The 24,076-nt window shown below is 39.4% G+C and overlaps 1 protein-coding gene across 1 annotated transcript in view; it reads right to left on the bottom strand.

Moving 5' to 3' along the window:
- Window positions 1-19,311: 19,311 nt before the first annotated feature.
- Window positions 19,312-24,076, bottom strand: part of PTCHD1 (patched domain containing 1) — a 53,455-nt gene continuing 48,690 nt past the window's right edge. Inside the window, exon 3 of the mRNA XM_053579763.1 lies at window positions 19,312-23,421. Within this exon, the coding sequence (XP_053435738.1) occupies window positions 21,767-23,421 (1,655 nt within the window). The 3' untranslated portion in view covers window positions 19,312-21,766. The remainder of the gene's footprint in view (window positions 23,422-24,076) is intronic.

The following is a 24,076-nucleotide window of genomic DNA, read 5'->3' as shown; positions in this document are numbered from 1 at the left end:
TTCCACTTCCATCCAGGTTAATACGAAGGATGTAAAGTCTCCATTTTTTTTAATAGCTGAATAGTATTCCATGGTATACATATACCACAGCTTGTTAATTCATTCCTGGGTTGGTGGGCATTTAGGCTGTTTCCACATTTTGGCAATGGTAAATTGAGCTGCCATAAACAGTCTAGTACAAGTGTCCTTATGATAAAAGGATTTTTTTCCTTCTGGGTAGATGCCCAGTAATGGGATTGCAGGATCGAATGGGAGGTCTAGGTTGAGTGCTTTGAGGTTTCTCCATACTTCCTTCCAGAAAGGTTGTACTAGTTTGCAGTCCCACCAGCAGTGTAAAAGTGTTCCCTTCTCTCCACATCCACGCCAGCATCTGCAGTTTTGAGATTTTGTGATGTGGGCCATTCTCACTGGGGTTAGATGATATCTCAGGGTTGTTTTGATTTGCATTTCTCTAATATATAGAGATGATGAACATTTTTTCATATGTTTGTTAGCCATTCGTCTGTCATCTTTAGAGAAAGTTCTATTCATGTCTCTTGCCCATTGATATAAGGGATTGTTGGCTTTTTTCATGTGGATTAATTTGAGTTCTCTATAGATCCTGTTTATCAAGCTTTTGTCTGATTGAAAATATGCAAATATCCTTTCCCATTGTGTAGGTTGTCTCTTTGGTTATTGTGTCCTTAGCTGTACAGAAGCTTTTCAGTTTAATGAAGTCCCATTTGTTTATTTTTATTGTTGTTGCAATTGCCATGGCAGTCTTCTTCATGAAGTCTTCCCCCAGGCCAATATCTTCCAGTGTTTTTCCTATGCTTTCTTTGAGGATTTTTATTGTTTCATGCCTTAAATTTAAGTCCTTTATCCATCTTGAATCAATTTTTGTGAGTGGGGAAAGGTGTGGGTCCAGTTTCAGTCTTTTACATGTAGACATCCAGTTCTCCCAACACCATTTATTGAATAGGGAGTCTTTCCCCCAAGGTATGTTCTTGTTTGGTTTATCAAAGATTAGGTGGTTGTAAGATGTTAGTTTCATTTCTTGGTGTTCAATTCGATTCCAAGTGTCTATGGCTCTGTTTTTGTGCCAGTACCATGCTGTCTTGACCACTATGGCTTTGTAGTACAGACTAAAATCTGGTATGCTGACGCCCCCAGCTTTATTTTTGTTACTAAGAACTGCCTTCGCTATACGGGGTTTTTTCCGGTTCCATACAAAACGCAGAATCATTTTTTCCAAATCTTGAAAGTACCATGTAGGTACTTTGATAGGAATAGCATTGAATAGGTAGATAGCTTTGGGAAGTATAGACATTTTAACAATGTTGATTCTTCCCATCCATGAGCATGGTATGTTCTTCCATTTGTTAATATCCTCTGCTATTTCCTTTCTGAGGATTTCATAGTTTTCTTTATAGAGGTCCTTCACCTCCTTCGTTACGTATATTCCTAGGTATTTCATTTTCTTTGAAACTATGGTGAAGGGAGTTGTGTCCTTAATTAGCTTCTCATCTTGACTGTTATTGGTGTATACAAAGGCTACTGACTTGTGGACATTGATTTTATATCCTGAAACATTACTGTATTTTTTGATGACTTCTAGGAGTCTTGTGGTTGAGTCTTTGGGGTTCTCTAAGTATAAGATCATGTCGTCAGCAAAGAGGGAGAGTTTGACCTCCTCTGCTCCCATTTGGATTCCCTTTATTTCCTTGTCTTGCCTAATTGTATTGGCTAGAACTTCCAGCACTACGTTAATAGTAAAGGTGACAGAGGACAACCTTGTCTGGTTCCAGTTCTAAGAGGAAAAGCTTTCAGTTTTACTCCATTCAGTAAAATATTGGCTGTGGGTTTGTCATAGATAGCTTCAATCAGTTTTAGAAATGTGCCACCTATGCCTATACTCTTCAGAGTTCTAATTAGAAAAGGATGCTGGATTTTATCAAATGCTTTTTCTGCATCTATTGAGAGGATCATGTGATCTTTATTTTTGCCTCTGTTAATAAGGTGGATAACGTTTATAGACTTGCGTATGTTAAACCAGCCTTGCATCCCTGGGATGAAGCCTACTTGATCATGATGAATGACTTTTTTGATGATAAGCTGTAATCTATTGGCTAGGATTTTGTTGAGAATTTTTGCGTCTATGTTCATGAGTGAGATTGGTCTGAAATTCTCCTTTTTGTTTGGGTCTTTTCCTGGTTTTGGTATCAGGGTGATGTTTGCTTCATAGAATGTGTTGGGGAAGATTCCTTCTTCCTCAGTTTTTTGGAATAATTTCTGCAGTACAGGAATAAGCTCTTCCTTGAAGGTTTGATAGAATTCTGGAGTGAAGCCATCTGGACCAGGGCATTTTTTAGTTGGAAGCTTTTTTATTGTTTCTTTGATCTCAGTGCTTGAAATTGGTCTGTTCAGGAGGTCTATTTCTTCCTGGCTAAGTCTAGGGAGAGGGTGTGATTCCAAATATTGATCCATTTCCTTCACATTGACAAATTTCTGGGCATAGAGTTTCTGGTAGTATTCAGAGATGATCTCTTGTATCTCTGTGGGATCAGTTGTTATTTCCCCTTTATCGTTTCTGATTGAGGTTATTAGAGATTTTACTTTTCTATTTCTAGTTAGTCTGGCTAATGGTTTATCTATTTTATTTATTTTTTCAAAAAACCAACTCCTTGTTTCATTAATTTTCTGAATGATTCTTTTGTTTTCAATTTCATTGATGTCTGATTTGATTTTGGATATTTCTTTTCTTCTACTGAGTTTAGGCTTAGATTGTTCTTCTTTTTCCAATTCCATAAGATCTCTTGTGAGATTGTTGATGTGCTCTCTTTCTGTTTTTCGAATGTAGGCATCTAAAGCGATGAATTTTCCTCTCAAAACTGCTTTTGCAGTATCCCACAGGTTTTGGTAGCTTGTGTCTTCATTGTTGTTATGCTCAAGGAAGTTAATGATTTCCTGTTTTATTTCTTCCTTCACCCATCTGTTATTCAACAGAAGATTGTTTAATTTCCATGCCTTTGGGTGGGCTTGAGCATTTTTGTTAGAGTTGAGTTCCACCTTTAGTGCCTTATGGTCTGAAAAGATACAAGGTAAAATTTCAATTCTTTTGATTCTGTTGATATTTGTTTTGTGTCCCAGGATATGATCAATTTTGGAGAATGTTCCATGGGGTGATGAGAAGAATGTATATTCTTTATCTTTGGGGTGGAGTGTTCTATATGCATCTATCAAGCATAGTTGTTCTAGGGTCTCATTTAAATCTCTTACATCTTTGTTTAATTTCTGTTTAGAGGATCTGTCCAGCTCTGTAAGAGGTGTGTTAAAGTCCCCTGTTATGATGGTATTATCAGATATCATATTGCTCAGACTGAGTAAGGTCTGCTTCGAGAATCTGGGAGCATTTAAATTGGGTGCATAAATATTTAGAATGGAAATGTCTTCTTGTTGTAGTTTTCCCTTGACCAATATAAAGTGACCATCTTTGTCTTTTTTGACTTTAGTTGCTTTAAATCCACATATATCTGAAAATAAGATTGCAACTCCTCTTTTCTTCTGAATTCCGTTTGCCTGAAAAATTGTCTTCCAACCCTTGACTCGGAGCTTTAATTTGTCTTTTGAGGCCAGGTGTGTTTCTTGCAGACAGCAAATGGATGGCTTGTGTTTTTTAATCCAGTCAGCCAATCTACGTCTCTTCAGTGGGGAATTCAAGCCATTAACATTTATTGAGATAATTGATGAGTGTGGTAGTATTCTATTCGTCTTTATTTGGTGAGAGTCCATTGCTTAGTTTTATCTTTTGCATCAGTGTGGAGGTTAGGTTTTGTCCTTTGATTTCTGAGTTCTTACTTTGCTGCTGATCCATTGTGGTGGTCAGTGTGCAGAACAGGTTGAAGTATTTCCTGTAGAGCTGGTCTTGTTGTGGCGAATTTCCTCAATGTTTGTATATCTGTAAATGATTTGATTTCTCCGTCAATTCTGAAGCTTAGCTTAGCAGGGTACAGAATTCTGGGCTGAAAATTGTTCTGTTTAAGTAGGTTAAAGGTAGATGACCATTGTCTTCTTGCTTGGAAAGTTTCATTAGAGAAGTCTGCGGTAACTCTGATGGATTTGCCCCTGTAGGTCAACTGGCGCTTACTCGTGGCAGCTTGCAGAATCTTTTCTTTTGTCTTGACTTTGGACAGGTTCATCACAATGTGTCTTGGAGAAGCTCGGTTAGAGTTGAGGCGACCTGGGGTCCGATATCCCTCTGAAATCAGTGTGTCAGACTCTTTGGTGATGTTTGGGAAATTTTCTTTTATAATATTCTCTAGTATGGCTTCCATTCCTCTGGGGCATTCTTCTTCCCCTTCTGGAATTCCTATAACTCGTATGTTGGAACGCTTCATAAAGTCCCATAATTCTGACAGTGAACGTTCTGCTTTCTCTCTCTTCTTTTCTGCCTCTTTTACTGTCTGAGTTATCTCAAGAACTTTGTCTTCTACCTCTGAAATTCTTTCTTCTGCATGGTCTAACCTGTTGCTGATACTTTCCATTGTATCTTTAAGTTCCCTAATTGACTGTTTCAGTTCCTTCAGGTCTGCTATATCCTTTTTATATTCTTCATATCGTTCATCTCTTATTTGATTCTGTTTTTGGATTTCCTTTTGGTTATTTTCCACTTTATTAGCAATTTCCTTCATTGTTTCCATCATTTCTTTCATTGTTTTCAACATGTGTATTCTAAATTCCCTTTCTGTCATTCCTAACATTTCTATACTGGTGGAATCATCTGCAGTAGCTACCTCATGGTCCCTTGGTGGGGTTGTTCTAGACTGGTTCTTCATGTTGCCTGGAGTTTTCTGCTGATTCTTCCTCATGGGTGATTTCTTTTATCTGTTTCCTTGCCCTAATTTTCCTTTCACTTCCTCTTGCTCTTTAAGTTCTTGTGCCTGTGGACATTTCCTGGATTCCAGGGTGGCCTGGCGTCTTCTTTACTGCCCGTGCAGGTCATAGAGCGAAGGAGGTGCTGGCGGAGCCACCTAAGCCTCTCAGCTAAGCAGAGACTGAACCCCGACCTTGGTGGAGGCAAGAAAGCCTTTGCAAGGCTTTTGTTTCTGGTCCCTATCTTAAACATTGTTATTGTTGTTAAATTTTAAGCCTTTTTAATTTTGTGAAGGCAAAAAGTGGAAGCCTAATAAACACACGTATATGTGAAAAAAATTAAAAAAAAGCTTTCATCATAATAAATATTTAAATCTTTGCCAAAAAAAAGAAAAAAAGAAACACAAGTTTTAGGTTATATAAGTCTCTTGGGAGGCAATAATAATTTTAAAATATCAAGGTTACAGTAAATGCAAATTAGTGTTGTTTACCTGTTTGAGCCATAGCTTACAGAAAGGGTAGCTTCTTATACCTGTGGTTGACAATGATATATGTTAGGATTTGTGGGGACATATAGGGATCCCTGAACTCTTGAGTGGGGAGAGAAAGCCAGATGTATGAACTGAATATGACTGTTGAATTGCATGTGCAATGTTTTTTGTTCATGGCTTAGGGCAGACATAATCTACATAAACTATGATACCTGGAAGATGGTTGAACACATGACTGTGATCCAGTAAGTGTTCATTAACTTGAGTACTCAGGACTTCTAGGTTCTGCCTTTGGATGGAAGTATAGTTTAATTTTACTTATAAATACATGGAGCAAATAGTGGATAAGCCATTGGAATAGAGTGGAAAAGACAAATTATAGATGCCAATGTGCAGGTGGAGGTAAAAGATTGCCAAAATCTGACCCAGAGGTACTTTCCTCCAAATAATAATTCCAAATCCAAGGAACTTCAAAGGCTGTGAGAAAGACAACAGTGAAGGAGAATCAGAGCCCTCCAGGAGGTCAGCCTCTACTGAATAGCCTCAAGACCCAAATCAGTGGTGTTATCCTCACACAAAAGTACTGAGGTAGTTAGAGGCATAAGCTTTGACATCAGGAACTGGGTATGTTTCAGTGGTTAGTCATTAGCCCTTCAAACCTTAAAAAGTAGCTGGATATTGAGGGAGAAATGCAGGCAGTGATGTGCTGGAGCTGGCTCAGGTCAGTTTGGGAAAGCCAATTGTTAATTTTTTAGATATTTGTAAGTCAGACAGCCAGGTGTTAAACTTTATTGGCATACAACTGGATATCAAGCTTCTTGGACATCAGAAGATAAGCCTAGAATTATAGCTCTTCTTGGTCCTGACACCACATCCTAGTTTTTCCCCAGTCATCTGGTTTCTTTCTTTTTTTTTTTTTAGGCCACGTTGTTTAATCCCCTGAGAGGAGCAGTCATCTTAAATGTGATGAACTGAACTATGATTAGTTCAAACGTCAGAGCTGCTCTCATTTGGGGTCCCGGACTATATTAGTTTCCAAAAGCAAGGTGACAGCAGAGCTGCACTGGCTCAAGAAAACAATCTGTCCCGGGACTCTCACCTAGCTCTTGGTGGTTGTTGGCAATCTTCAGCATTCCTGGCTTTGTCGCTGAGCTCCCTCCAATCTCTGTCTGTCTTTCTACAGCCTCCTCCTCCTTTCTACAGCTGTATCCCTCTCTCCTGTTCTTTGTTGGCTTTTTCCCCTTAGGACACAGTCCCCTGTTTCCTGGGCTAGAGTGCAGTGGTGTCTTGAAAGCTCATTGCAGCCTCAAACTCTTGGGCTCAAGTGATACTTCTGCCTCAGCCTCCCAGAGTCGTCATCTAGGTTCTTAATCCTGTTTATACCTGAGAATGATGTAGCTTCTAGAATACCACATGAGCTGTGGTCTTTATCTGTGTTGACTGTGTCTATGGCCTTAATTTTTTGTTATCCTTAACTTGAGGGATTTGGAGAACATTCTCCATCACGAGAATGAAAAAACAAGCACCACACGTACTCAATACTTAATTAGAACCAGTAGATTAACAACTACGTGCTCAAGTGAGAGAAAAACTCAAATTCAAAGGGAAAGGGGTGGGGGAAATTCCTACGTAACAGGTACATTGTATGAGTATATTGCACACCTCCTGAGTGAAGGGCACAGATTTTAGTTTTCTCTTTATGGCCTTATTCTGTTGGAGAACTTAACTAGACTTGACTTTACTTGCCTTTAGTCCTGGTTTAGGTCCCTGTAGCTCCAACACTCATGATGTCTTCGGGAACTAAATAAGAATCTGTTCACTGTGTATATATCTCTCTTGAATACTAGCCCTCATGGTAGCAGACCCTGCTGGTACTCTGTCCATATCCTTTGACACTCACCATTTTGGTGTCTGATAACACCATATACTGCAAAGACCTGCAGTCCTTTCCCTGAGGGCTCTTTTTTCAGTTCACAGATGAGGCAAATTAATGAGGAGTTGATAATTGTGAGTTAATAAGGAACCTTCATCCAATGTCTCATGGCAATGGAAATTAAATACCCCAACTTCCGCATTCCTCAGGTGAAATAAATCTGAAGCATGTTCTGCAACCTTTCCAGTAGGATTGGGGCTCCACTTGCCCAAAAAGGTAACCCATTCAGCAACATACCCTGTTGTCTTCCTTCCCTTCCTTTTCCCCTGCTGGTGCTCCTGGATCATTTCCTAAATAAACCACTTGGGCACACATCTTTTCTCCCAATCTGAGTCTGGGGGAGACCCAACCTGAAATACTTAACACTCTCATTATTATTCTAGTAACAAATTACAGGACATTTATGAATCAAATTCTGAAAATGCCTTAGTTTCAATATCCAAATAAGAAGATACTTGGCTAGCAGATCATACATTAGCAAATGTTCAGCTCGGCATCTGCTTTATTTGTAATGCCGGGTAATAGCCAAACAGTTTGCAGTGGTGTTTGTTGTGTTTTCCCTTTGCCATAATCAAAGTAATGCAAAAGGGACACACACATAATTGTGTGCTTTACTTTTAAATCTGTATAAATAAATATAGAATGATAGAGGTGTCTATTTACTAAACACTGCATTTGGTTGTGTGACATTATATAATGTGTCACAATATTTCAGCTCGTAATTGTGTCCTTTAGGTGCTGATGCATAATTCTATAACTTTTAAGATACAATTCATCTGGGAGCTGCGTAAGTCATGCTTTAGTGGAAATCAGGAGTGCTTACAGTCATAAAGGTTTGGGGAGCATTTGAGCCATACTGGCTGAAGTCTAGGGATTTTTAAAGTCATCTGAAACAGTAAAATAATAAAGGATAGGGAGGAGCTCTGCTAGGGCAGAGATTTTCAATTGATGTGCCACAGCAGACTGGTATGCCATGAGAGGCTACCACCCAAGATGTGCTGCGAAAAATTTTAAAGATCATTAATTAGATTATTTGCAAAAGAAATTTAGGCTTGGTGCCCATAGCTCAGTGGTTAGGGCACCCGCCACAGAAACCGGAAGACTGAGTTCAGTTCTTCAAGAATTCATTCTCTTGGCTTGGTGCCCATAGCTCAGTGAGTAGGGCACCGGCCGCATGCACTGGGGCTGGTGGGTTCAAGCCTGGCCCAAGCCTGCTAAACCACAATGACAACAACAATAAAAATAGCCGGGCATTGTGGCGGGTGCCTGTAGTCCCAGCTACTTGGGAGGCTGAGGCAAGAGAATTGCTTAAGTCCAAGAGTTTGAGGTTGCTGTGAGCTGTGACACCATAGTAAGACTCTGTCTCAAAAAAAAAGGAAATTCAAAGTATAGTAAGTATATTCTTTTTTTCACTTTTTCTTTTTGATCAGCATCATAATTTATGCCACAGAAGTTTAACTATAGGTTCAAGTGTGCTGTGAGAAAAAAAGTTGAAAATCACTGTTCTAGAGAGAGGAAAAACATCTAACTTAATACAATGATCTCTAGTTACGATTTTCCATTCCTTTAATAATGGTAAGGAAATTCCCAGACCCTACAGGGAGTAAAAGTGAAGATGTATTGTGATTTTGTATAACGTTACTGAATTTCCAGATTCTTTTCATATTTACAGTAGGAATGTTGGGATACCAATCTTAGAGCACCACTGTAGTCAGTGCAAGTTCTCGTTGTACTCGGTGTGTATAGGTACAGAAATTATTCAGTACTATTAGACCTTTCTAAAATTTACTTTTTAGCTCTGAAACTTCAATTGGCAAGCCCTATTTAACCACATTTAGCACTGCTTCCAGCTTTTGAGGTTTTGAGGGGGTCATTTTCCTATAATTTTTTTATAATGCAAGATCAAAGGGAAAACTAAGTCGACCTTTTTTGCTAACAACGCTACATTTCTTGATCATATAAATGCAGACAAATACAATAGCCTGAGATACTTTATTTGATGGCTTATAGTTCATGGGACTAAGCATTCTTACAGATTTCACATCTCTATTTCTGTTCAAGCTGTAATGATGGGTACTTATTACATATTCTTTTAGGGTTCCCTCTCAATTAATGTTTTTGAACTTGATGGTTAAGTGCTGTGGCTTCCGAGATCTTTTGTTCTTTATGTTCTGTGAGTCAGTGGCGCTCACTGCAGAACTGAAGATTTTCATGTAGATGATGAAATGTCACCTCAATGGAACACCTGGAGGAGATAGCACTTGCCTGTAAGAAGACAGAGCCTAGCATCTTGAACTATCCCCCAGTATAAGAAATTTAGTTTACCCACCTCTCATTCTTCATTACTGATTATTTTTTAATTCTACAAAATGACTTTTCCATTTTATAAAGTAAGATTATTGTCCCCCTACAATTAATAGACCCAGTATTTCCTCTCCCTCAACCTAAAGTTTTGAATGCAAACTTTAGCCCTTTATCAATTTTCTAATTTTTAAAATCATAGTTCTATTTTATAAAATACAATTGTTGCTTCACTCTCCTCAGTTTGGAATACAGACTATCAGCACCCTCATTCCTTTAAAAGACTACCTATTCCCTATTCAAGTATGAAGCACAAATGAGAATATGCTGCAGAGACGTTTAAAAAAAAACCACTTAGGTTTAAGATCATACCCTATTGTCCTGTTATCTTTGCCAGCTGAAATATACGGCTCTTCATCTTGTATAGGATTCTGGCAAAGAAAAATACTTCATGAATTGCAACACTCACCAACTTTGCAGAGGGGTATGGGAAAATAACCTAATTCAAGATCCAAAATCATCATCCAGAGTCCATTTTAAAGTGAAAGCTCTCTAAAAAGAAATCCTATTTTTATATTTTCTCATAGAATAAAGGAGCAGAAATAGGAAGTAAAATAGCTCTCCCTATTAAAATCTGTCCAAGTATAGAAGGCATCCAGGCTTCCTGATGACTTCATTGGCACAGTATGGAAAGGGACAGTATTCATTTTTCTTCCAACCCTACTGTAGGTTTTATCAGTGCCCTTTTATAGGCAGCAACTTGAATGTCGGCCTGTCTTCAAGGGGGATGTGGACTAAAATGAAATCATTCATTATAAAATATCTCCATAAATATGGAATGTGCACATATTTTTGCCATTATGATGGCAACTTAACCAAGTATATGTTAAAAAATTAAAACAAACTTATTCACTTTCTCTTTTCCCTTAGCCTTTATTTTCTGGGCTATTTAGGGAAATGTCGATGCTTCGGAGTAAAGCAAAGTGGGCAAAAATCCAAGGGATTAAATTTAGTTTCTGTGGATATATTCTTACCATAAAACATTTCCCAGTTAGCTAAATTAATTGAACATGCAGTTATGAAATGGAATGCCCCAAGGAATTTGGTAGCAAAGGCCTGGTGTGAAATACTTACTTTTCTAACCTTGGTTTTCCCATCTACATTAGGGGTTTGGCTTCTTAAAAAGGAAGTCAGCCTGGATTGCTGGCCCTTCTACCATTCTTGAAGAGTTATCAGTGATGAGAGACTGTTTATGCAGAAATTATCCTATGTATGCTTGTACACACAAACACACGCACACACATGGGCAAGATGTCTAGAATTTGAGGTGTGCGTGTGTGTATATGCGCACGCGTGTATGCGCATGAGTGAGATCTGATTTCAGTTTCCATGGAAATGGGCTAAATAAGGACTTTTAACAGACAAGAGTATGGGTGCGACTTCTTTAGCTGTTCCCAGCTGCTGGGTTCCAGCTCAGTACTATTGAGACAAAATCTGAAATTATCTCAATCCTTTACATTACGAGATCAATATTGTAATTTGGTACCTATAACATGTAATTTTCTTTGCAACAGTGATAATCACTTATCCTTTCAGTTAGCCCTGTGAAATTAACTAAAAAAGAACACCCACCCACCAACCCTCAACAATTGCTTTAACACCCCATGCGTATATACTGCTTTGTTACTCCCTTCCCAGGTTTTTCTTCTCCCTCTCCATACAGGTGTTGACCTACAATTAGTAGACCCAGTTTTTCCTCTCCCTCAACCTTAAGTGCCTATGGAAAACCAGAAGTATACAGGAGAAGGAGGCTAAGCTTATATTTTTCTTAGAGTTCTGTTGACTTCCTATAAGGCTGGACATGTAGGGTGTTTCACGCTACAATTTTATTGTTTTCTTTCTCTCTTTCTCTCTCTCTCACACACAGACACATTAAACTAAGGCCAGGAAAGGATTTGTCTTTTCTTTCTCCAGAGACAGAGGTGTAACACTGTGACTGTTAAGCCAATGAGGCACCATATGCAAGGTTTTAAAAGAAGACATCTGCTGCTAAACAAGCAAACACCCCTGCCTCCCAACCTCTGTAGGATATTGAATCCTTTTTTTGATTGCTCACCTGGAAAAACAAACCAAAAAAACAAATAAAAAGAGCACATACTAATTGTTTTTGAAGATCATTGAAATATATAGACAGAAAAAAGAAAGTAAAAGAAAACGTAATCAAACTAGAGGCATTCCCCTGGTGCACTGCCATTGTATTCTTTGGTGTGTGTCTATTAGAGCTGTGGTCTCCCAACCCTCAGGCTGTGGACTAGTACTGGTCTAGTGGCCTGCTAGCAACTGGACTACACAATAGGAGATGAGTTGCAGGCGAGCAAACAGAAGCTTCATCTGTATTTACAGCTGTTCCCCATCCACTTGCATCACTGCCTGAGCTATACCTCCTGTCAGATAAGTGGTGGCATTAGATTCTCGTAGGAGTGTGAACCCTACTGTAAACTGTGCATGTGAGGGATCTAGGTTGCACACTCCTCATGAGAATCTAATGCCTGATGGTCTGAGGCAGAGACGTAATATGCTTGAATCATCTCCAAACCATCCCCTGACCAGGTCTGTGGAAAAACTGTTTTCCAGTAAACCTGGTCCCTGGTGCCAGAAAGGTTGGGGACCACTGTATTAGAAGATTAGAAACATGTCTGAAAAAGTGAAAGCAAAAAAAGTATGTGAGGTGAGGAATATATTAATTAATTTGATTTAATCATTCCACAATGCATACATATATCAAAACATCACATTGTATCCCACAAATATATACAATTTGTAAATGTTAATTAAAAATAAATGAATAAAAAAGAAAAGTTGGAAGCAATAAATTTGAAATATCCTTTACATTTGAAATTTGGTATCAAGATCGAAAACAGGATGCTTCATTAGATAATGGGATTTTAATATTAAAGGATAGTCAGCTAAAGACCCAATGTATTTGGCATGAGCCATTTCCCGGGTTTAGTGCGCTAAGTGGTTTGGGGGCTTATACAATCTATAAACTCCATATGCAAGCATGAATTGTTGCCCTTTGGGGAAAGCTGGTCATATGGAGAGGAACTGTGGGATTGCCAATCATCAGTGGGATGGTTTTCCCTGCTGATTTTGTTTCTGTGTAGGCGTGAGATGATGTAAATACATATTTTAGGCATCAGAGAAACTCAAGTAGTATAAAATGTAGGGCATTTTTCATTACATGGATTTTCCTTAACTATCTTTTAAAGAGAAAAATATTGTAGACATTTGCCTCAAATATAGCTAGGTTTTAGCTTTATTTTTATTAAGAAATGCAGGGGTCTGGGGCGGTGTATGCAGCCTCTTCAGATCAAACATTTCTGTTTAGATCCACGGGGGCTTATCCAATCTATAAACCCCATATGCAAACTCCCCAGTATTTCACATCGGTAGTATAAACATCTAGGCTTGTTAATGCACAGAAGGGCCTTGCTATGATGAATTAGAGGGGCACCAAAAAAGGTGTGTGTGTCTCTTTAGTAAAAATTATAGTTTACTAATGCTCCTTGCTGGAAAGTATTTTAACCCTTTGGGAAATTGTTCTGGGTCAGTTTTGATTAAATTTGACTGAGCAGGAGCTGCCTGTCATGAATAAAAGTAATATGGTGAGGATGGTGCCTGTGACTCAAAGGAGTAGGGTGCTGGCCCCACATGCTGGAGGTGGTGGGTTCAAACCCAGCCCTGGCCAAAAAAAAAAAGTAATATGGTGATATGATTCACACTTTACCAAGCTTAGGGTTTGACTATATTATATTTCCTAGTATGGTTTTATGCTGATCTGTCTCAAAAAGGACCAAGCTGAACTAATAAATTGCTCTATCTAGCATTTGGATATCTTTCCTAGTTTAAAAATAATTTATTTGTATTAGAATCACCTACTTACCTACTGTGAATAAATGCAACTAAAATACTAGAAAACACAACTATGGGATCTTTTTGGAGAAATAGATGATTTCTGCATTAGTGGTTACTCTGGTTGACAAGCTGTGGTCCTATGATCTATTGCCATGATTGTAATTTAAAGATTTATGGTGATCTAGCCCAAAACTTTACGAAGTAATATGCGATCTCAGGAATTTTTTCACTAGCAATGACAAAAAAGGGGCCACATTTTAATATTTAAACTATTTTACATCTAGGGTGAGGATCTTTTCCAACATCTAAATATTGGGCATATCCTCTATTCCCCTTTGTTTTCCCACCTACTAAAATTGGACCTTTAACAGGACATTTAACAGCTATGACTTTTTTGTCAATAATTATTGGCAGAGGTTATCTTTGATGTTAAAAATGAAATGCATTGGCTATGCAGATGCACTTTTTACAGATTTGAAGTATTTGCAGATTTAGAAGAATGAGAGAAATTTGACCAAGGAATTACTAAAACCAAGCTGAAATGTCCTTGTTTGGGCCTCCCATTCAATAATTCTGTACGTGGGTTCTAGGCTAGAGTATAAATGCACAACAAATGGTGGTTGAATGATGGGATCATAAACAATAGTAGAGAAACTGAGTGTATTCTGACTAAGTTACTGAGGAGGAATTATGGGTCAATAATTAAAAAGAAAAGGGGGGTACTTTTACTTTATTCAAAAAAGTGCCGATTCAGTTTCTATATCTTTATCTTTTAGAGAATCTGAACAACTCCATTATTCTCAACTCATATATTCAGTCATTTCCCACAGATTTGATTGTTTTTCGAATCTCAATAATTACTTTTTTTCCTGAAATACTCTGTACCTAAATTTTTTTAGGCACTAAGAGTCTGCTAAATGTCCACTTCCCAACTTTGTGTGTGTGTGTGAGAGAGAGAGAAATTTCTGGCCTTGGATAGTTCTGTTGTTTGTGTGACTTTTCTCCTAAACTGTTGTTCTTATCACTGGGGTTTCCTGGATGGCACTTTCTTTCCTTGAGGTGGATGAGGTGCACTGATTTCCCCATTAAACTTATGCTAGGGTAAATGGAAAATGTCCACTGCTACATAAGATTTCTACTCTATATGTCCTTCTTTTTTCCTTCCTACTCATTTTCCCCTTGTCTGGATCACCAAAGATTCTACATTAAATTTTCACAATTCCAGACCTTGGGAGAGATCTCTGTGGTTTTCAGTCTTTGGATTCTTGCTTATGACCTGGAAAATTCCAACAAATGCAGCTTTTCCACTATGAAACTGTAAGTTAGCAATTTTTGTGTTGCAAGGCACATCCACTTCCCCAGGTTTCTGGTCTTTAAAGTGTGTTGCTTTGATGCTCACGCACAAGAAACATACAGAAGGGGAAGATAGTTTTTTTCATGGTTTCCTATAGACAGCTGAAGCCCTTGGCCCGCCAAACTCCACAGAACCACAGGGCTGGGCCTACCAAGACATTTTAATGTACCTCAAAAATGTCAAGGCTATTGTAAAAGGTGGGGTGCATGTGTGTGTGCACATGTGTGTCCACGCTTATGGGTAAGTGTGCACACGTGTGTATATGTCTATCTAAATGTGGTAGCTGTGTTATGCACACATATGTGTACATACATGTCTCTGTTCAGTCTGTGTGTATGTGTTTGTGTACGTGTGTGTGAAGCAGAGCCAATGGATCATTAGCAGTTTTTCCCAGTCATCTATAGTCCTGGGAGACATCATAGTAACTGCCTCGGTGATTCTAAAACAGTAGACAAAGGCAATTTTGGCAGGATGTTAATTTACAGAATAAAAATCTGAAAGGCTGAGTCAAACATGTTCGAGGTTCATCCTGGAAAATTAAGGATACTGTTTTGCCAATGATAATCTTATGAGATTTCCCGAGCATAAGCCTGGAGTGGGTAATGGAAATAAACTGAGTCTTTGCCATTTTGTAGGACTTAGATAAAACAATTTGTAGCCTCTAATGAACAAAGTCCTCAAACCTCATATCAGATGCTACAAAAATGGAACTAATACTCCTCTATCTCAATTGAAGGCTTCTTTTATCATGGCTGGGCAGGGATGATGTAAGTGGCACTGATCAGCTGTTGGTGCCTCCTTTGTGCTTCAGAGAAGGTCAAGCAGTGATTCCCCCAGCTTTGCCTTTAGGTCAACCCATGTGGATTCCATTGTGCCTGAAGATATACTAGAAGAAGGAGAGCTGGCAGATACAGTAGAGTCATTCATTTATTCTCCGATTTTCTCCATATATCTGGTTTCTGACTAGGAGTCAAGAGAACTGGGCTTCTGAATATGTGTCCAAGACACACCTCTCCTTAAATGTACCCATCTGTCCATGGCCATGATTGCTTATTTGCCAACTATGAATATTATCAAGATTAATGAGACTTACTTTCTCCATTTGTTTACAAGTAGGCTGCTCCAAGTGTGTACAAACATGACTGGTGTAGACATCTCACAGTGGGGAGCAGCCCTTCCAAGGATATGGTATGCAGAACAACGTGTGACTGTGACTGTGTAACGTGGAAATAGGCTGCCTTTCTCTTGGTTCTTTGACAAGGAATGCTTCTATATGTTGGCTTTGTGGGCTTCCCCCCTCTCTCTGTGTGTATGTGTGTGTGGTGGTTACTCTAATTCCGAGGCTATACATATTTTGTTGCAAAGTTGAGAGTATGGTAGCAACCTGATATTCCTCCTGCAACAAGAGCACAGTGCAGAGGGGTTTTTCCTGGTCCTTCCCTGGATGACACGTTTAGCTGGTGCTGGAATATAAACTGGCACTGAAAATATGTTTGCAGAATAAATAAGCACATGAACAAATCAAAGAATGAATGACGAATACACTTGGTATGAAGAAACCAATATTTGGAAGCATTGTTTTGCTCGTTGGAGAAAAGGTGGTTCAGAAGTTCTTGATTGCCTATTAGCCAGAACGGGGACAGCAGGAGCACACTCCCAATGAGGTCTTTATTAATTTAGGACAGTGGTTCTTCCCCCTTTTTAGGTCACACACCTCCTTTGGAATCTGATGACAGCTATGAGTCCTCTCCTTAGGAAAATGCACATATTGAACATACACGCACACCTTCCCATGTAAGTTAATTGTAGGGAGCTCAGAGTCTCCTCTCCCACTCATTCATGATCCTCAGGTGAAGACCCCATAATTTAGATCTATAGAATTTGGCAGGAAAGTGGCAGAATGGAGAAAGAATGGAGGCTAGGAAATAGAATTCAATTATAGTGCCATATCTGATTCTATCTCGTTCTGTGACTATAATTTCATTTCTCCAGGTTTTAGTTTTCTCATGTGAAAAAGGAGGGGGTAGGCTTAATTCTTTCCAAACATTTGTCCGGTGTCAACATTCTGGAAGCAGCAGCAGATTCCACAAGATCATCACTCCTTCCACCAAGGTTTCTCTGCAGGTTGCCTCCTTGGTGCACACTGCTTCCTTTGTACTTTGAAAAGGCTTCTTTCCTCACCAAGTAGGTTGCTAATCAGGTGGTGCTAATTTTAACTTGACAGTCTGTAGAGGCCATCAGCCTCCAGTCACCTCACTTCTTCTTCCTTGTATGGTGTCCTCATAGATATCAAAAGGACTTCAAACGGATCACCTGGGCAGAAGGGGGCAGGTGAGAGGCAGGCTGGGGAGGACATCCTGACACTGCTTATTCGGGTGAACAGATTCTAGCTCATTCACTTTCCTCTTTGCTTTCTCCTGGACTGGCATGAAACAGAAATAAACAGTTGTAACCACCACAGGGAGGAACTCTGCAATGTGTTGGCTACAGCCATTTTCAGTTCTTTGCCAGCAAATCCACTGTAGTACTAACTTAGTATTTTTCTTTGTATTGCAACTTTAACATTCTTTTAAAAAATAGTAACTCTATGTCCTCAGATACCTGGTGCTTTTTATTCAGCACGAAATTGAAAGCAAATTACACAAAGGGAATGTTCAAATTAGCTCAGATAAACCAGTTGTAGTTATTTATCAGTGCTGTCCCTTCCCCACCCTCAAACCCAAGTCCTGCCTGTATCCCCTGTTTTTTTTTTTTTTTTTTTTTTTGTGGTTTTTGGCCAGGGCTGGGTTTGAACCCGCCATCTCCGGCATATGGGACTGGCGCCCTACTCCTTGAGCCACAGGCGCCGCCCAGTATCCCCTGTTTTTAAAGATCATAGTCCAAACCCAATATCCTGGGCTTGTACCTTCATTCCAGTTGCCCTACTAAGTGGTGATCCAGCCTAATTCTGAATGTCCTAAAATGACCAGGAATTAACTACCTTCTGTAAAAACTCATTTCATCTTTATATAGCACTAGTCTTGGGCCCAAATCCACTTCTTTGTAGCTTTGCATCCTGAGCCCTAATGCTACTATATGAGATTGATGAATGAGAAATAATAATGTCCTGAGTTTCTTCTCTTTGCCAGGCCTTGCCATGAGAGCTTTGTGAATGTCTTCTCACTCAATCCTCACAGTACACGTACAATGTAACTCAAAGGTAGGCTCTACAAGGGCAGATTTTTAAAATATGACTTGTTCACTGTTGTGTCCCCAGTCTCTAGAACAGTCTCTGGGAAATAGTAGGCACTCAGTATTTGTTGAATTTAAAGATATTTACTGTTATTATCCTCATTTTACAGATGAGAAAACAGAGTTACAGAGGTCAAACACTACTACAAGCTGCAGGGGTACTTAAATAGGATCCAAAGGAATAAAGCCATTGTGAGGAACATACCACATGTGTCCAAAGGCGTTGCCTCATGCCACACCCCCAAGGCCCATCCTACCTGTTCTTGTGATGGGAACAACCAAGCTCTCTCACTGCTACTGGAGAAAAGTGGTGTCATGTGGTCTCAGAATGCCACTTACAATTGGGTAATGGTTAGTTGAAAGAAAAGGGTTACCAAGGGCCTTGTTTAGAGTGGTACAATGCATAAGGAACTATGGCCATGGGGATGGCATCTTATTACCTCACTTCTAACTGAAAATTGAGGGGGTAAAAGTGGTAGCAAAGGGAGAAGCAAATCAAGCCAACACAGACAAAGACCAAAGGCAAACCAAGCAAAACAAACACACACACAAAAAAATCAAAAACCCCAAACCCTAAACAAAACAAAACTTATGAGCTGGAACAGTGGAGGGGAATTTTCATAAGCGTTTATCTTATGTTGTCCTCAGGAACAAACCTTACTTCTTTTAGCCTGAGGAGCCCTGATGCTACTTGTGGGAACATAGGACTAAACAATAATGCCCTATTTCAAGTATTATTTTCTGTCTTGCAAACTCCACGTTCCTTGTGAATTTATATTTTCTGCTGAGTTTCACTAAATGAGAGAATATCACCCTTACCCTAACATTTTTATTTATACTCAGGCTGAGTATCACAGTTTTTTACTTAATTAGGAGAAATATTTTTGATGCATGGAATGTTTTCTTTGGTAAACAACAAATACCAACTCAAAACCAACCAAATACATTTCTTTGGTAAAGTGGACATTAATGTCTTGGTTGGAATTAATCGAAAGAAAAAAAAAACTTCTTCAAGTGTTTGCTGGAATCATTCCTTCCCTCTTTATAGCAATTAAGAAAGTAAAACTTGATGAAGCAAAGACTTGAATTTTATGAGGAGGTGATTCTGAGTTATTTTTAAAGTGGTTTTTTTTTTTTTTTTTCCATAGCGGGGCTAAACCGATGCTGTCAGAGTAATAATCAATATTAACAAATAATTATCTAACAATAAATGAGAAATCTTGGCATGCATAGTCCCCAATAGAAAAATTCATTTCACAGTCAGAATTCCATAAGCCTGATTTCAAGTGCTGAAAAGAAGTTAACAAGTTTGAAAATGCCCTTCATTTAAAAATACAATATCCCAGCATATACAGAGACTCAATCAAGTTGGAAAATACTTTCTGTCATAAAACAAAGTTCCACAGTAAGTCTTCCTGGTTGACCAAATTGAATGATTAAATTCTCAACAAAATCCATTTAATTGGTGTATATGTGTCGTGTCAGTTATGTGGAGTCACTTTAAGCTGAGGTGCTCCACGTGGTTGACACTAAATCAATGACTGATTTAGAACACACTGTTCAGAAAATGATTTAGCAACATATGATTTCAGAATAAAACCAATCCCCTCTTCAGTTGTGTTTTATAAATAATAGCCTAGCTGCAGGCCCCTTAGAGAGAGAATTGATCGAGTATCTATTATGCAAACTTGCCCTTTTGAGAGGACTGCACTTGTCCTCAGATTAAAGCTTATTATCTCTAGTTGAGTGCATAACACATTGCATTGGCATGATCACTTAGTGTGTCTGCAGGGGAGGCTGAATAAGTGTGGAATGCACTAGCTATGATCCCCTGAACATGTATTCAGAACTATGTGGACAACAGTATAGGAAATAGAAAGCACAGGTTTGCACTGGGTGTGGTCACATCTGAATCACATGGGATATATATTTTTTCTGTTTGGTAAGATAATGGCCAACCTATACCCCAAACATTTTGATCCCAGACATTAAAAAAGTCTTCACTGTGGTCAATAATGTCCTATGTTCCTTCCTTAGAAATGGACTTTGAGGGGAGTAGTAGTCATCTTATAAGAAAACCTAAAATTGCCCTGCCCTGTCTTAGGCATGCCCAGTATGGCTGCTAAGGTCCAGAAAGGTAAGATGCTTTTGGGAAATGCTTACCACTATAGATGTCTAAATAAGCTACATCTCTAAAAGGGAAAAATATTGTAGATGCTTGTTTCAAATGTAACCAGGTTTTAGCTTCTTTTTTATAGACTTAAAAAAATACGAGAGGAGGAGCATTTGGGCAACATACATAGCCTCTTCATTTCAAACCATTTATGTTTAGATCTGTGAACCTCCTGTAGACACTGGAGGTCAACAGCATAAACATCTACGCTTGTTAATGTACATAAGGGCCTTGCTATGATGAAGTAGAAGGGCACCAAAAAAGGTAAGGGTCAAGGAGGGTGAGGTGCAGCCGGTTTAGCAGAAGAGTTTGCCATCATTGACAGACTTGTACTGGTGATTACTTTACCCAGTCATTTCTAACCTATGTCCTTTTGGGCCATCTCCCTCCACTTCTATAGTTTCTCAGCATCAGGACTTAGAATCACCAAATGTCTCCCCTCGCCTTAAGTCTCTGAGCAGGCATGTCTCAAAGCAAAAGCAGACTGGCGCTATGAGTTGCAAGCTATAGCAGATAACTACTTCAGTGTTCATTTTGTCTTTCCTCAACTATGTATGGGCAGATGTTTCTGGGCATCCATGCAAAAAATGCATGTTAGGCCAAACCACAAACACCTGTACACAACTATTGTTTTTGTTAAAATAGAGACACTGTCTCTGGATTACATATACACTTGCTTTTCCTCTGTCATGCCAGGTATTTGGATTTGGCTCTGCAGTTTTGGTCCTCTGTCCCTCCTGCCCAAAGCTATAACTAATGAAGCAGGCCTATTTGGTGATAAGTGACAAGCTATTCCAAAATATAATCACACCAAGTCTGCAATGTTGTCTGCAAGCTGGCACTGGTTTCAAGGTGTGTTAACCAAACTATACAAATTTTAAAAGTATACCAATGGGGAAATGTGATAAATTCACTTCTAGACAATAAAACTGCCTCACCTGGGTGAATTTAGTCCATGGGTGATGGCCACTCTCCCACATGTCTGTTCCCAAGGGTCTGGCTTGCTTTTTTTCTGGTCAGAACTTTTACAAGCATCTCCTTGGGTGGTGGGGAGCTAGGTGAGGTGGCTAAGACTTCAAACCACAGACCATGACTGGAGTACTGCTTTGCAGACATTCTGGAAGAGCCTTAGTGTTGAACAATGCTTAAAGCTATTTCTGCCTTTTCAGTTGACCCTTCAATAAATAGGTTTTGTCACAATACCAGCAATATCTGCAGTGTAAATAAAAGAGGATCCTGCTCTCTTTTATTTGATCTGGGTTTAAGAGCCTATAGATCTCTTAGGGGGTACGTGTGCGTGCACGCGTGCACGTGCGTAAATTCTCATAACAATCTTTTGTTTTAAAGATTGAAAATATGCCATTCCCATTTTCCCTCCTTGTTCTTTCTTTTTATTTATTTTGGCAATGTCTGTTTCCTATCCTTAAAAAGGAACAAATTTGAATTTAATTGTTTCATTAATATAACCTCCTTGTTCTTGATAAGACCTAAGGTGAAAATATACCGAGCAGACACTATCACACTGTTGTAATTTGGTCAACCACTCGGGTACTATCAATATCCACCATTTCTACACACTCAATTTCCTCCCTGTTTTCAGGGTTTTTCTTCTCTTTCCTTTTTTTCTTCGAGGGTGGCAGGAAAGTCAGTATCACAGGTAAAATGGCAAAGCAGTGAAAGAAGGTGACAAATGCTATTAAAAACAAGCACCTGAACAGTGTACAGGTCAGATTTGAAGGCACAGCTGCAAGAGGAATCAGACCAACAAGATAGCAGAGGTAACTCTGTAAAATAGCTACCCCGTGCACTTCCAGGGCATTTTTTACCCATTTAGTTCTCGTGAAATCCTTACCCAGAACAAATGTGGATAACAGTGGAGCACAATTGTCAATTGTGTAATTAATTCCATAAATTAAGCATAGCACAGAAATGCAGTCCAGTTGTACTTTCCATAATGTCATGAAACCTATCACTCCAAACTCCACGGACACAACTGTTAGAGTGATCCAGACATTAATCATAGAGTCTGCCACTAGGAATGCTGAGAAGAATAGCAGGAACAAAGCACTGATGCAGGAGTTGTGCAGGGGGGCTCCCAGAGAGGAGGCATATCGATCCATGTACACAAAGGATGGATTGAACACGATGAACTTCACCTTGGAGGTGACAGAAAGTCTCCTCAGGGTTTCCAAGAGATTATAGAGTTCTTCCCGGTTTGTTTCCATGGTCTTAGCCACCAGAAACATTCTGGAGGCCACTACATCGACCTCGTCATTGTACTTTTTAGAGAAGATGATGTCCTCTTGAAAATGTGAAAACTGGGGGGCTTTCAGGAAGGAATTCCTCAACATGTCTGTGAAGTTTTTCTTAGGCAAGCCAGTAGATACATTGAGTTTCCGAAGGTAATTTAAATAGCTCTCAAACCAGGAGATTCGCACAAACCCCTTGGTGTATTCTAGAACATCTTCTTGGACACTAGTGTTCCAGTATTCTATGGACTCGTATATGTAAAACCCAATCACAGGACTGTAGTTACTAAAGTACTTTTGCTGGGCAGTAGTATACTCAATGGTTTGCGTCGCAGTTGCTACGATGTTACTAAGGTCTGACCCTTCACTGACCTGCAGATAGCCCATTAAGGCAAAGGAAATATAAATAAGGTAAAAGAGAACTACAAAAGGCTTAACATAGGTGTTGGTTATCCAGTCACAGTAATAGCGTTTGAGGAAACATACCAATAGGTGACCCTCGTAAGTGTTCGCTTCCTCGCCTTCTGCTGTGTCCTCAGTGAATCTGGCTGTCAGGAGAAACCTGTACCATGCCGGCTTCTCCTGCAGTGCCTCAGGCTTTGGGACTTTTCTACAGAAGATACTATGCTGGTAATTGTTTTCTATGTAGCCAGTGAACACCAGGCTGGAACCATAAAACGAGAGTACATAGAGGTAGTTGAAGAAGATTGCAATACAGGAATTGCAGCAGAAAATCCTGGCTGCCTCAATGTTCGTGAAAGGGCTGGCCCCTATGCCAAAGGTGACCAGGTACATGGCAGTGGTGAGAGAAAAGGAGAGCATGGAGTCTGCATAGACTTCTGCAGTTCTCTCTTTAACATGTTGGTCTTCTCTAGTTTTCCTCCAGGAGGATAACATTTCAAAAGTCCCATATAATCCATGACCTGAGGGGGACAGAAAAAGACCAGAACAAAAGTTTAAAGAACAAATTCTTTTCAAAGGGGAACCAACTTGATCATGAGGGTTGACTGGGTCAAGGGAAATATAATCATCCCCAGTGGTGACCAGTTTGTAAATTCTGATGATTTCTCCTCTAGGGAGTTGGGGCCCGTGTTTCGGTGTATCCTACTTGCTCCCTTTTGTCGTAAGAAAGCTGGGTGAACTTTTACCTACAGAAATCTGAGTAGACTTGTGCCTTTGTCCCTTGGGGATTATATACACTGAGAGCTTACGGTTGTTGGTACAGTTTGGTTGGTGGAACACTCCAGAGAAGATGTCTGGACACTCATAATTTTACTTGCTGTCCCCACAGGTCTGGCTGAGGGTCAGTACAGAGGAGAGCAGTGGGCAGAGGGTTCCAACTTAACATCCCATCACCTTATTTAAAAACTGGCCAAGTGGAGGGCTTTAGTAAGGAAGAGGCGATGTATTTAATTTGAGTCTTGACAGGAAACTAAATCACAGCCCTTTTGTTTTGCTTCCCCAAATATCAAGGGCAGGAAGCAATAAATCTAAGAAAGGAAGCAAAATAAGTAGGAACAAGTTTGAGCAAAGACAAAAGAAAGAAGAGAATACAGATGGAACAAGATTCATACGAAC

Source organism: Nycticebus coucang, chromosome X, assembly GCF_027406575.1.
Source record: "Nycticebus coucang isolate mNycCou1 chromosome X, mNycCou1.pri, whole genome shotgun sequence".
Lineage (NCBI taxonomy): Eukaryota > Metazoa > Chordata > Mammalia > Primates > Lorisidae > Nycticebus > Nycticebus coucang.
The sequence above is the reverse complement of the archived record's forward strand: the minus strand, read 5'-3'. Positions and strand labels throughout refer to the sequence as shown.